This window comes from Haliotis asinina, chromosome 11 (genome assembly GCF_037392515.1).
Source record: "Haliotis asinina isolate JCU_RB_2024 chromosome 11, JCU_Hal_asi_v2, whole genome shotgun sequence".
Lineage (NCBI taxonomy): Eukaryota > Metazoa > Mollusca > Gastropoda > Lepetellida > Haliotidae > Haliotis > Haliotis asinina.
Window position 1 is genome coordinate 22,112,585 of NC_090290.1, and position 12,168 is coordinate 22,124,752.

General features: G+C 37.6%; 1 protein-coding gene across 27 annotated transcripts in view; it reads left to right on the forward strand.

Moving 5' to 3' along the window:
- Positions 1–12,168, forward strand: part of LOC137256363 (coiled-coil domain-containing protein AGAP005037-like) — a 240,659-nt gene that overhangs the window by 219,617 nt on the left and 8,874 nt on the right. For 13 of the 27 annotated variants that reach the window (XM_067794154.1, XM_067794160.1, XM_067794155.1 and 10 more), the window contains 6 exons: positions 664–829; positions 2,454–2,955; positions 3,463–3,676; positions 4,901–4,918; positions 6,442–6,611; positions 8,902–8,934. In XM_067794154.1, the coding sequence (XP_067650255.1) occupies positions 664–829; positions 2,454–2,955; positions 3,463–3,676; positions 4,901–4,918; positions 6,442–6,611; positions 8,902–8,934 (1,103 nt within the window). The remainder of the gene's footprint in view (positions 1–663; positions 830–2,453; positions 2,956–3,462; positions 3,677–4,900; positions 4,919–6,441; positions 6,612–8,901; positions 8,935–12,168) is intronic. The other 14 variants (XM_067794165.1, XM_067794159.1, XM_067794161.1 and 11 more) reach the window with 5 other exon arrangements.

A 12,168-nucleotide genomic window follows, 5' to 3' on the forward strand; every position in this document is an offset into this window, starting at 1 on the left:
AAAATGACAGTTAGTACAAAGCTTCAGTACTTACTGTGTCAATCATATACTGTCACTTATGTCCTGAGTTTTGGAGGTACTACTCAATCATATGCTGTCATACAAGGATGCGTCTCTTCCATGAAATTATGACGTACACGCAGTTGTGTCTGCCAAAGTCTAGTTGATATTGTGCAAAGGATAATTTCAACAAAAATGACAGTTAGTACAAAGCTTCAGTACTTACTGTGTCAATCATATACTGTCACTTATGTCCTGAGTTTTGTAGGTACTACTCAAACCTTCCAATTACTTTCGTGGACATCAGTGAGTGAGCATGATCACATGACTGTCTTTTCCGGGAGTGCTCATATAGTTAGGTCATAAAGTTGTAAAGTATATAACATTATGGCCTCTCAGAAATCACTGGGCTAATTGGCCTAGTTTTCTGAAAAGCTGGTTGTGTACCTGCATGTAGGAACAATCGCCATCGTATCACATCTCGGGTAGGAACAATCTCCACTGTGTCAGATCCAAGCAATCTCCATTTTATCAGATCTAATGAAGGAATAATCTTCATCGTATCAGATCTAAGGTAGGAACAATCTCCATTGTATCAGATCTAAGGTAGGACTACACTATTTCATCACAAATCTAAACTTGTGTTTCTCAATTGTTCCCCAGAGATATCAAGGACCGTTCATTGCTGAAGATCCATGAGTGCGACAGTATTGAGCCACAGAGAGTGAAGGAGTACCCGCCAGCGCTACGAGGTCGTTCCGTTCAGTCCAAGAATCAGCAGGCTCCCCCTAAACCAGCCCGCGACCATGATGCTGTTTTTCGAGAAGAGGTAGAACCTTTTTTCACCTTGTCACTTCAGACTAATGCAAACAAAATGGCCCCAAATACAATCACTGTGCCTTACAGCTTTTACATTTCTCATTGTAAAGAGATTCAGAATATGTGTTGTGTTAGACGTCATTGTCTACACTAAATATTACACTTCTTTCAACTTCTTTTAAATCAGTTTCTGTCCCCGCTATGTTATTTCTGGAATATTGCTGAAAGTGGCATAAAACACAACTCACTCACTCACTCACTCACTCACTCACTCACTCACTCACTCACTCACTCACTCACTCACTCACTCAAGAAATCATATACTGATGACAGTAAGTCACAGTTCGTTCCAGTAGACACATGAACTGCAGAAATTCTGTAAAAATGTTTAGTTTTTGTCATGCCATATCATGAAATGTGGGAAAGTGACACAGCAATCTGATTGGTTAAAACGTTTGTTCAATTTAATCAGAAGCTAAAGAATCTTTTGGATTTTTTTTCTGCATATGAACACTTTTCTTGAAAATATCTTTGTTGTCAGTTTCTAATTTTGTGAGAGTTATTTAGCTTGGTGTTAATTTGTTCCAAATGTATCAGAAAAAATAAAATTGTATTTTGCAATTTCACAAACCAGATTTTGTCAGAAGTATGCATAACATGGCGTCACTGCTTTACATCATGTCTGTCTCCAAACTATTAGAAGTTTTAGATCTGAGATTAGATTTTAGCACAGCCTTCATAGCATGCTATTTATGGTACCTGAGGGAGAAATCAAGTTTTGAGTGGACTAATAAATCACTTTTACCCCATAGTGAAGCATAAAGTGTCACATTGTTTTGAAGTCAATGAAAGTAACATGCCATAACTCTGCTTAAAAATAAAACAGGTGTTTTCCCAGGGTGTGAAACTGTCTAAAAAACAGGTGTTTCTCCCAAAAATTTCAGCCGGCTGATTAGACTTAAAACTTGCCTGCCCTGACCAAAACTTACTTTCCACAAAATAACAAAATATCTTCATATATACAAGTCTAAATTTTAACCCAACCCTCAGGAAGGTAAATTTGAATATCTGGCAGTCATTGTTGAAAATAACCCGTCCTGTTCAGTTTGCTTTAGATCTGTCGCGATGGCAGAATGGAATATATCCGTAAGACACAAACACTGCAGCAGTATCCAAAATGTTCGATGTGAATTTGGTTATTGTCCATTTTGTTTTATACAATAAGCTGTTCATATCAGTTGAGTCTCCAATAGCAATTAACCAATGATAGAAGCGAAAAAACTATTGTTTCATCGATAGTTTGTGTGACAAAATACAGATGTTTAAATGTTCAAGACAACTATCAAATCTGACAACATGTAACTTGTAGCTACCAGTTCACATACTCTACCAATTCACTCAGGGTAGGTAATCTAGTACACATATAGCAATGATGTCCCCTAATTTGTGTGCATTGCATAAATGAGGGCATAATTGTTTGTAATTTGTTTAACTTAAGTAAACACACAAGAATTCTTTTTATTTTTGGTGTTTATTGGAATAGTACTTATGAGAAAATGCAGCATTTACATGATTCTTTAAAAAAAAAGATTATTTTTATATAAATCTTACGCTTTTCTTGTGACATTTTTCAGTATGCAAAGACACGTAGTTTACCTGCACAGTTAACCAATCACTACCAAGAAATCATCGATGACCAGCGAATGTGGGAAGTTGAAAGAAGGTCAAGGTCACACACGCCAGAAGTAGATCGGCCAAGGTCATTATCAGTAGGACCAGCCAGAACACGTGCCTCCCCAGAGAGGCTGCCAACACCTGAGAGGGCAATGCTTAGAACTATTCCAGAACATCAACAGATGAGAAATGGATACCCTGCATCTATGAACGGCGGCAGTAACGGGAATTACGAAACATTGCCAGCCTACCAGAGGGACTTAAGAAGTCAGGCGGCATCTCCGACTGGCCCTCCACCCCACCGCCCCTTCTCACCCCCAGGGACCTCCTCCCACTACGAGCCAGTGTACGGATACCACCAGCAGCCTGGGGCTCCCCAACCCCCTCAGACTTACGTCGCCCACAGTGTCCGTGCCCACACTGTTCACGCCCCTCAAAGAGCAACACCACCAGTAGAACTACGTAAGTGCAAATGTTTTCTTTCTCACTACAGGTACAAAATATCAGGATTCTTTGTGAGAATGATTTACTAGTACCCCATACTTGTCTCCTACTAGGGTCCCAGGGCTGTGTAGGGTAAAGGATCTCACAGTTTTCTGTTTGATGGTGATAGGACAGAATAGGCCCACATTACCCTTGCTGGAGATTTCATGTCAGAAGACGGTACAGGATCTCTCACATTTTTTCCAGTGAGGATTCCATAAGGGAACAGGTTGACAGAACTGCAAGCTTTCTCACCAGCTGGAATTATAGGACAGAATAACTACACATTGAATTATCCTTTCAAATACTTATGATAATTAATGTTTACATTTGTATTGTGCTAATTCCACACAAGGCATGTCACATGACATTCTCATTACATTATATAGTCATTAAGGATTCATGTTCTTTCTCAACTCCCTTGGGTGTGCAGAGAGAGTGTTCAGGTTCATCAACCAAAGAACTTTTTTCTTCAACATTTTTCAGGAAACGGAACAAGAAACAATAACCAAAACAGACACTCTCTCACTTTCGCACCAATGTCTGGAGGTCAAGGTCAGGGCCAGGTTCCTAATCAAGAACCCCCCTACCAGAGGTCGCAGAGCTACCGCGTGACCCCCGAGAGAGATACTGTGGCACAGAGAGCACGAAGCCTCACACCCCAACCATCCGACTCTGATACCAAGTACAGCGAGCCAATGTTTGTTACTCTGCTTTGTTTCCTACCCTGCTTCTGTTTCTTCATTAACATCAGACCCCAAATTCTTGAATGGTTTTCGTCACAAAATAAGAGTTTGTTAATTGATAAAAATAAAGTAGTTGCTTTAAGAACTCAGAATGACTGAGAGAAATAGTACATGGCCAATAGTCTTTGATCTTTATGACTAGGGTGTGTTGCACATAGAAAGTCGTAGTAGGTTAGACAGGAGTGGCTATCTGAGGAGCAGATAGTGAGTGGTCATACAAAAATACTGCACTGTCATACAAAAATACTGTAATAATTGTACTAGTTCTTACACAGCCTGACACTTTGCATTAAGCAGAGATGCCCACCTCTACGATTTTATCATCACTACAAATTTTACCATACACCAGTACCATTGCACTATAATTTCTAAGAAATTTAAAGAAAATTCATTACAATTTGGATATATAGACAGAAACAGTCATTTGAAACATTTACATCAACTCAAACACTTTGTACTCAATCATAATGAGTGGAATGAGTTGAGTCTATGAAAGTTGTTTCAAATAATCATAAGTATCCACAATGATGGACATCAAATCAGCTTTTTTAGAAGTGTTCATTGTGATTTGAAACCTCTAACTGATTTATAATAATTGAGTCTTTATGATGGGACAATGGTCTCTCAGCATTCTAGGCTTTCTTAGTTTGTATTAGTTGGTTTGTTAAACATGAATGAATTTCCATTCCTGATTGTGTAAATGCTACCCACCTAAAACTGTTGTCATAACATGGTTATCTGAATTGTTTTAAAGTGATTCATATGTCTGAATTAGCAACCCTAAATGTGTGATGATATTTTTCCACAATATGTATTTTCTTATTGTATTATTTTTAACAAAACCATTATTTTGAAGGTGTTTGCAAAATTTTCATCTCAATGGAACAATCAGTTTTGTGGCAAATAGTTTGCGAACCAACTAATGAACTAGGCCTTACGATATCAGCTTGCTTAAGTGTGTGACAAAACTATTCAAGACGGGGTAAATTTGTTGGTTGAAATTTATAATTTCATTTTCCTTTTTGTGATTTATCCTATAATTTTAATGTGGTAACTAAAAAACATCCACAAAATTTGAACTCCAATCGAATACATCTCTGTCAAAAAAATCGAATAAAAACTTGCTAATTTGTATGAAAAAGATTTCTCAACATTTTGAATCTGTTTTATTCCCAAAGGTCCTCATTAAGATACAGGTGATTTTCCTTCGTCTCCCTCTGGTGGTGGGAATGTGCGGCTGCTTGGTAGCAGATGCGTTTACCATAGTTCGCAATCAGTATATCTGTGCAAGAGAGGCAGCAATTCCAAACGCTTTTAAAATCTAACTTTTATCCTGAACTAACAATATTATAATGGAGCAGTTCCTTTGTACAAAGTAGGTTTCTGTGCATTCAGCTTGTTCTTTGGAGCTACCTACTAGCATTATAGTGGAGTACTTACAGCTATATATTCTATAACTTCCTAGTCCGAATGGATAGGGGGCGATGGGGTAGCCTAGTGGTTAAAGTGTTCGCTTGTCACGCCGCAGACCCGGGTTCAATTCCCCACATGGGTACATTGTGTGGGGCCCATTTTCTAGTGTCCCCTGCTGTGATATTGCTGGAATATTACTAAAAGCGGCGTAAAACCAAACTCACTCACTCACTCATGGAATGGATAATCTAATGATATCATCAGCTTATTGTAAACTACAGTCTCATTTATTACTCGAATTTAAAATCTAACATTTAGTACTTTCACACTTCTGACTGATGAACCAGTTATGGTTTATGGGCTTAAATGTTTAATTTGTATAAGATGTATTTTTATTGTTCATTTTATTAACGGTGTATAGTTTGCTTGTGAGGACTTTGTGGAAACACTACCTTAAAGCAAAAAGAACTGTTTTAATCCGCTCTCAAAATCACCTCCAAGTCTGAATTATCTCCTTCAAGAAACTCACTTAATTTTCCCCCAGGAAATATTGTCTTAATTTTCCAAACAAAATGGAATATGTCAATTTTCCCAAAGAAATGACCCATATCTTATTTTCCCTTACTATCAAGTAATATCTGAATATATCCACCCACCCTACTCCCATCTTCCACCCATCCCAACCAACAGTATAATGTTTTATGCCCACTCCCCTCAAAGAAATATGCAAGTGTTAATTTTCCCCAAATTACCCCTGTTCTGTTTTACCTACCAACAAACAAAGTCCCAGTCTCTTCCCACCACCTGGCAACGAGACGTGTTTTTCTTCTACCCCCTCCCTTCCCCCCACCCCAATTAATGTTTTTCTACCACCACCAACACCAACTAGCAACTAGAATAGTCTTCAATTTTTCAAAAGAAACAAGTGTTTCAATCTCACCACTTCCAGCAACAAGCAATGTTGTAATTTCCCCCAATAAAATCAGCTGTGTCTCAGTTTCCCCAGCAACAAGAAGTGATGTTATTTCCCTCCAGCAACTTGAAGTGTCTTTAATTTCTCTCAGCAACAAAAAGTACCTCCTTTCACGTTGTTGAAGCTGTCATGGAAGCTAAAAACATGGAATCTGCAGAATGGCATTAATACAACAGACTCACAAAAGTCGCCAAACATGTTCTGTCAATTGTGTTCGCAGAAATTGATTTTTATCAGGTTTATTTGCACCCACGTGGATTTAGAGGTGTTTATCTGCATTGAAGGGCCTTTTCGATCGTTGTCAAAGTTGTTTATCTATTTGACTGTCTTCAGACACCGTATAGACAAGATGGAAGCTCAACTGGCCAGCTTGACTGCCTGGGTGCACAATACCGTCAAGGCAGACAGCAGGTCTAACAGTCTAGAGAGAAATGGCGGCCATTCCAGCAGCGCTGTGTCTACATCCGACAGCTCGGAGACTTTCCCTGGTTCCACAGCTAGCAGTAAGTACACACTCTCACACTCCAAAACACATCAGTTCATGTATAAAGGCATTATGACACTTCTGTGCTCTCTGACGGAAAAATTACCAATTCTGTTCTTGAAACTGTTGGTCGTAGCTTTGGGATAGTGTTTTATTGCCAGTATTTTGAAAAAGAGATTCGATGAATATCAGACGTTGGAGTAAGTATTTTGTTGTCATTGCCAGAAAGGTTTTGAATAATTCATTGCATAAATTAAATATATATTGGGGAGATAGAGCAGTTTCCATGATGGTATGCAAGGTAGCGTTATGTAAGTGTTGCTTGAACTCAGAAGAGCAAGAGTGGTCTCCTGTGGTCATCTTCTTGACCAGGAATTCAGGACGATTCACCAGACTTCCTGCAGGTATATCTTATCCTGTGAGCAGGTAGGGTTTTTATGTGAAATATCTCTCATCTCTGTTAGGCTGTTATCTGGGTTTAGAGGTGATGCTTGTGAAGTGGCAGATCATGAGGCTTGTGGGGAAAAGTGACTGCGTAATTTGTATGTCTCATCTCTTGCAAGTGTTTCCAACTGTTCTGTTGATAAGCTCTAGACAGCAAGGACAGTGGGGTAGGCTTTTAGTTTTTGTGTTTGTTCCTCATGTTAAAAACTCAGGTTCGATTCCCCACATGGATACAATGTGTGAAGCCCATTTCTGGTGTCCCCACGTTGATATTGCTGGAATATTGCTGTAAAACCAAACTCACCAGTTAACATCATTTAGAAAGAAACTTGAACATTTATGTTTGCATATTGTTTTATACCAGTGGTCTGTAAATATACAAGTCTGGACTAGACAATCCAGTTATTGATCATATCATTGATCACCGTCGCATGAAATACCCATGTGGTAAAAAATATAATGTGGTTAAAAAAAACAAGCAAACAATATTTTTCACTGTTCCTCTGTATGCAATGGAGGCACAATGGCTCAGTGTTTCAAAGAACATTTTCTTTTCTTTTTTTTACGTTGACTATGACAGGATCCATTGGTTGTTGATTTAAATCAGATTCACGCTATTCATAGAGATTTAGATTCTGGGGTCAAAATGGTGTTGGTTTCAACAAGGTTGTATCCGGTAAACTCTCGTTTTTAACAAGATGTTAAGACAATGTGCTGTGATATAACTGTAATGTGACCCAAAGTGACATATAACTCACTTTCTCTGTGGCTGTATCTCTTTAGTTCATCGTCTCCTAACCATTTGGTTTTGTGGTTCATCTTCTGCAATAACACTTGACATTTCTAAATAGAGCAACCTGATATCTGCATAATCCCAGGAACAAATATTACCTAGCAACTAACACCATTGTATAATGTAGACATCACTGGCTGGGAACGTGTTACCTTACTAACTCTGATACTTACTTGTAGCTTAAATGGTAAAGATGTAAATGTTTTCTTTACAACAGAGGAATTTATTTTTATCTAATTGTTTTCAAAGGTCAATCAGGATTATGAAAAATTATGAAACACAGTGGAAGCTGTCTAAACCGGCACTCACTGAAGAAATAATCCAGTTTAGATAATGTGCCGGATTATGGAGCTGATGATACATGTACAAGCCACGGATGGGACTGAGATTATGTGCCAGTGTTGACAACTTGCCGGATTGGACAAATGCCGGTTTTAACATCTTCCACTCTAATTCTAGTTAATGACTCTACTAATGACGTAATTAATGACTTGCTAATTAATTATTTCATTTCTCAATCAATTTGCCAAGGGATATTTGTATCAGGAATTTTCAGCTTTTGGGATTGACATTAATTTTTTGTGATTGATGCAAATGTTTGAGATGACTTTTATGAAATTTGATTAACTGTTTAAAATGAAAGATGAAGGGGCAAGTTTTTGGTCTGATTTGATATTTTAGGCAATGAAACAAATGATGTGGTGTTAGTACTGAATGAGATAGGGAATGAAAGTCTCATATTTCGTGATTGATATGAATTGTTTTGTTCAGGTAGCAAGTTATTATTATATACATTTTTGTGTATTTGGGATCTCAGTCATGACTGTAACTAACTGAGCATTCTATACAAGTGTAATATATTTAACGTTCCTGACTTTAAAAATGAATGGAAAAAATGTCTTGAGTAACCAATTAATGGAGAGAAAGATGCATGAGAATAATGCATGATATAAAGTGCATTCATAGAGCATAAGTTTAGTATAGTTATACAGACAAAACAAAGGGACACAACTGTGATTGCTGCATTTTGTAACCATGGTAACTGCAACAAGTGACATGATGTCTATTTCAGCGTATAACACCGAGCGGAAGGTGACAGTAACAGGTACTAATATTGGTGAAGGACAACGCATATAGTTAGAAATGTTTGTTGCTACCCGCTGCCTTACCTTACCGACATGCATCATGAAATGTCTAAACCTTCACAGACGTCGCGGTTATGGGTGGATGGTTTTCTGTCAAATTTGACCAGAGCAATTTATCACTAGTAGAACTGAATTAATTTCGTTTTAAAACCTTCCAATGCACACATCTTGTATGTTGGCTGTGGTTTTCGTTTCACAGGCAACAAAAGTAATATTACCGGGATATTTTTGAAAGCAAGATGGCTGCCCTAAGGAAACCTCTACTGATGCTGATTTTCTTTGATGAATATTTACAGTTTAGTCATGGAGTAATGTCTTTCTGGACGAGGGAATAGAATAGCTTGAATGTTTTAAAATATCTTGTTTTGTACCAAATCAATGAGTCCTGCCTTGCAAATGGGCACAATATTCTAACTGGCAATCTCTAGTCCCATATAGTGAGAAAGAGAAACTGATATTAGGCAATGAGTGGATGGGGGACTCAAACATCATAGATACCTGTACATTTGGTTAATTCATTTTACAAATTAAAGGGTAGCCGAATGGTAAAAGTATTGGTTCTTCAAAGTAGATCTGGGTTGAATCACCAAGTGGCATAAGCATGGTTTACTTCAGTTTCTGGAACAAGACTTAAAGTCGAATAATGCATATTCCTTCAATCATCATTTAAAGCAGCTCTGGTCAAATTTTGAATTTTAGTACTAACAGCTGAATGCATTATAATTCTACCCATCATCGATACTACTCAGAAGAAATTAAAGATCACCCAATTTTATGTATGAATGTATTTAATTTGTCAAAACCACATATGCTGTCCATGACTGAAGTAATACAAAAACATATTGTGTTGTGTGGATCCAGCCGATTTGCTTAAGTCATGTAGACAAATTAGGCGATTTTTAACTTCTTTTGAGTGGTATAAAATATGCAAATATTTACCTGCTATTGGACATGTTTACACTAATGCATCGTACACTATGCATGACAACAAGGGTTTACTCAGGAAGAATGTGTCTGAGGTTCAAAGGACATTCACCATGACATCACTTCACATTTGAGTGTGTGGCCATATTGAAGACGCTTGCTTCCCCTTTGCCATGTCTCATTTCCAATGCAGATTTGCCATATGTGCCACACCATTTTGTGTGGTGCCTTGTCAAAATTGAATGAAATTGTTTGTGTCCTGTACCTCAAATAGAAACCAAGGTCCTGTTCTACCAAGCATTCATACTGTTTTGACTTGATGTAACTAGTTAGCGTAGGCTGACGAATGACATCGCATTAGGAATGTTTTGTTGATAGGGACCCTTTTCTAAAGCTATCTTAATAAAATAACCATCTGTGTCTGCACATCCAACTGCATCGCTATAGGAAGTTATTTCAGTTGAACTTTGAAATTAGCCAGTGAGTGTTGAGGATCCTATATTCTGGGTGACCAAAGCATTCAAACTGGTGAAGCTGATTTTAATGCTTGAACATAATCAGTCCTTGATGACAACTCAATATATTATTGTGATTCATGATGACAACACATTTTTGTTATTCATGCATTTTAATTTTTTATTCATATTTTACACCCCCAGCCTTTTCTGTATATCATAGAATTGAAGAAAAAATGACTTCCATTGATGATATTTATGCTTTTGATTTCTTTTCTTTGTTTAAACCAAAATTCCAATCAAGGTAGAACATAAGCAAAGCCAAACATTTCATAAAACTGACCTCTGATTGACTCACCAGCCCAGACATCCTTTATTTAGGCTCACATCACAGTTCGTACATCATTCACCTGACATCACCTCCTATGCAGGGGTCATCAAATCCTCAAACAAAGAGGAATCATATTTAAGTAAGAACTCTGATTGTAATGAGATCGTCAGTATGTCACTTGTGAGAACCCACAACTGCTAAGGCAAGGATTTCAAGTTACCACTTCCTGTCACTTTCTAACTGACGTTAACAAGCTTGAGAAGCCAATTGATCATTGTGGTCGAATTATCTTTGTAGTCATGTGAAAAAAGCCCAAAAACATTAGATGCTAACTGTGAGGATCTCATTAGTCCACTCGTGTTTCACTAATTAGATGACAACAAATTTTAATACCCTTAGAGAGTCAGTGAGAATTAAAATGAAATACGAGCACCTTGAGCGTGCACAAGTTCAAGGATATGTGCACTATATAAATATCCGATACTAATATTCAAATATGTACTTTATCTGTGAAATTTTAATCCATACTTCTTTACGTCATAGGTGGTGGGGGCGGGTTCAATTCTCCCTATAGGTACTATGTGTGAGTCCCATTTCTGGTGTCCCTTGGTGAGATTTTACTGGAATTTTTTCTAAAAGTGATGTAAAACCATACTCACTCACTCTTCATGTCAGACGAAAGGGAAAAGTATTTCTTGTGGCAGGTCAGTTTGCACTTGCCTTGGGTTGAGTAAAATTCCTCTGACTATTTCAACCTCTGAATGGTGGATTGGTGTTTTAGGAACCAGCAACACGTTAGTCAACTCCAACAAACATCATACCAAGGTCTCTCAGTTCCTTAAACACAGATCCTTAAGTTTTACTTATGCAGGGTAATCCTTCATCATCAAACAGATGTTTCTGTTCAGCTTTTGATCCTTGTTTGATCCTGCATGTATTTTAGGTCCTTGCTTCTCCATCATGTTTGATTATCCATTTACCTGCTTCTGTTTTTGCATTTTTCTCCTTGTTCTTTTATTTTCATATTTAAATATTTTGTTTTATTAAGAATCTTTTCTCTCATCTCCTTAGTTTAAACTGTTCTTGTTGGGGTCACTGCTGGTATGAGGAACATTGCAATAATTATTTCAGATTTGGAAAAGCCATTTTTACTGTTAACTTTTTCCAAAGTTGGTGTCTTTTGAACTTGAGAAAGGCTTCTCTAAGATGAAACCCTGTCATTCTGGACAGTAATTCGGCACAGTAGGGTAAAAGTCATCTTTGCCTGAAGGAAAAGTCAAATTTGATGGTTATGAAATTTTTTTTAAGTTTGGGGATGTTGTGGGCAGAGATACTCGCCATACTTTGTCCCCTCAGTTGAAATCCACTATGAAATAAGGTGTAATAAATTAACTGGCTACTTGTCGCGATGTTCCTTTTAGCTTTGTTAGATTAAATTCAATGCTTGACCAAGGAACAGTGAACACTTGTAAGAACATCTGCAT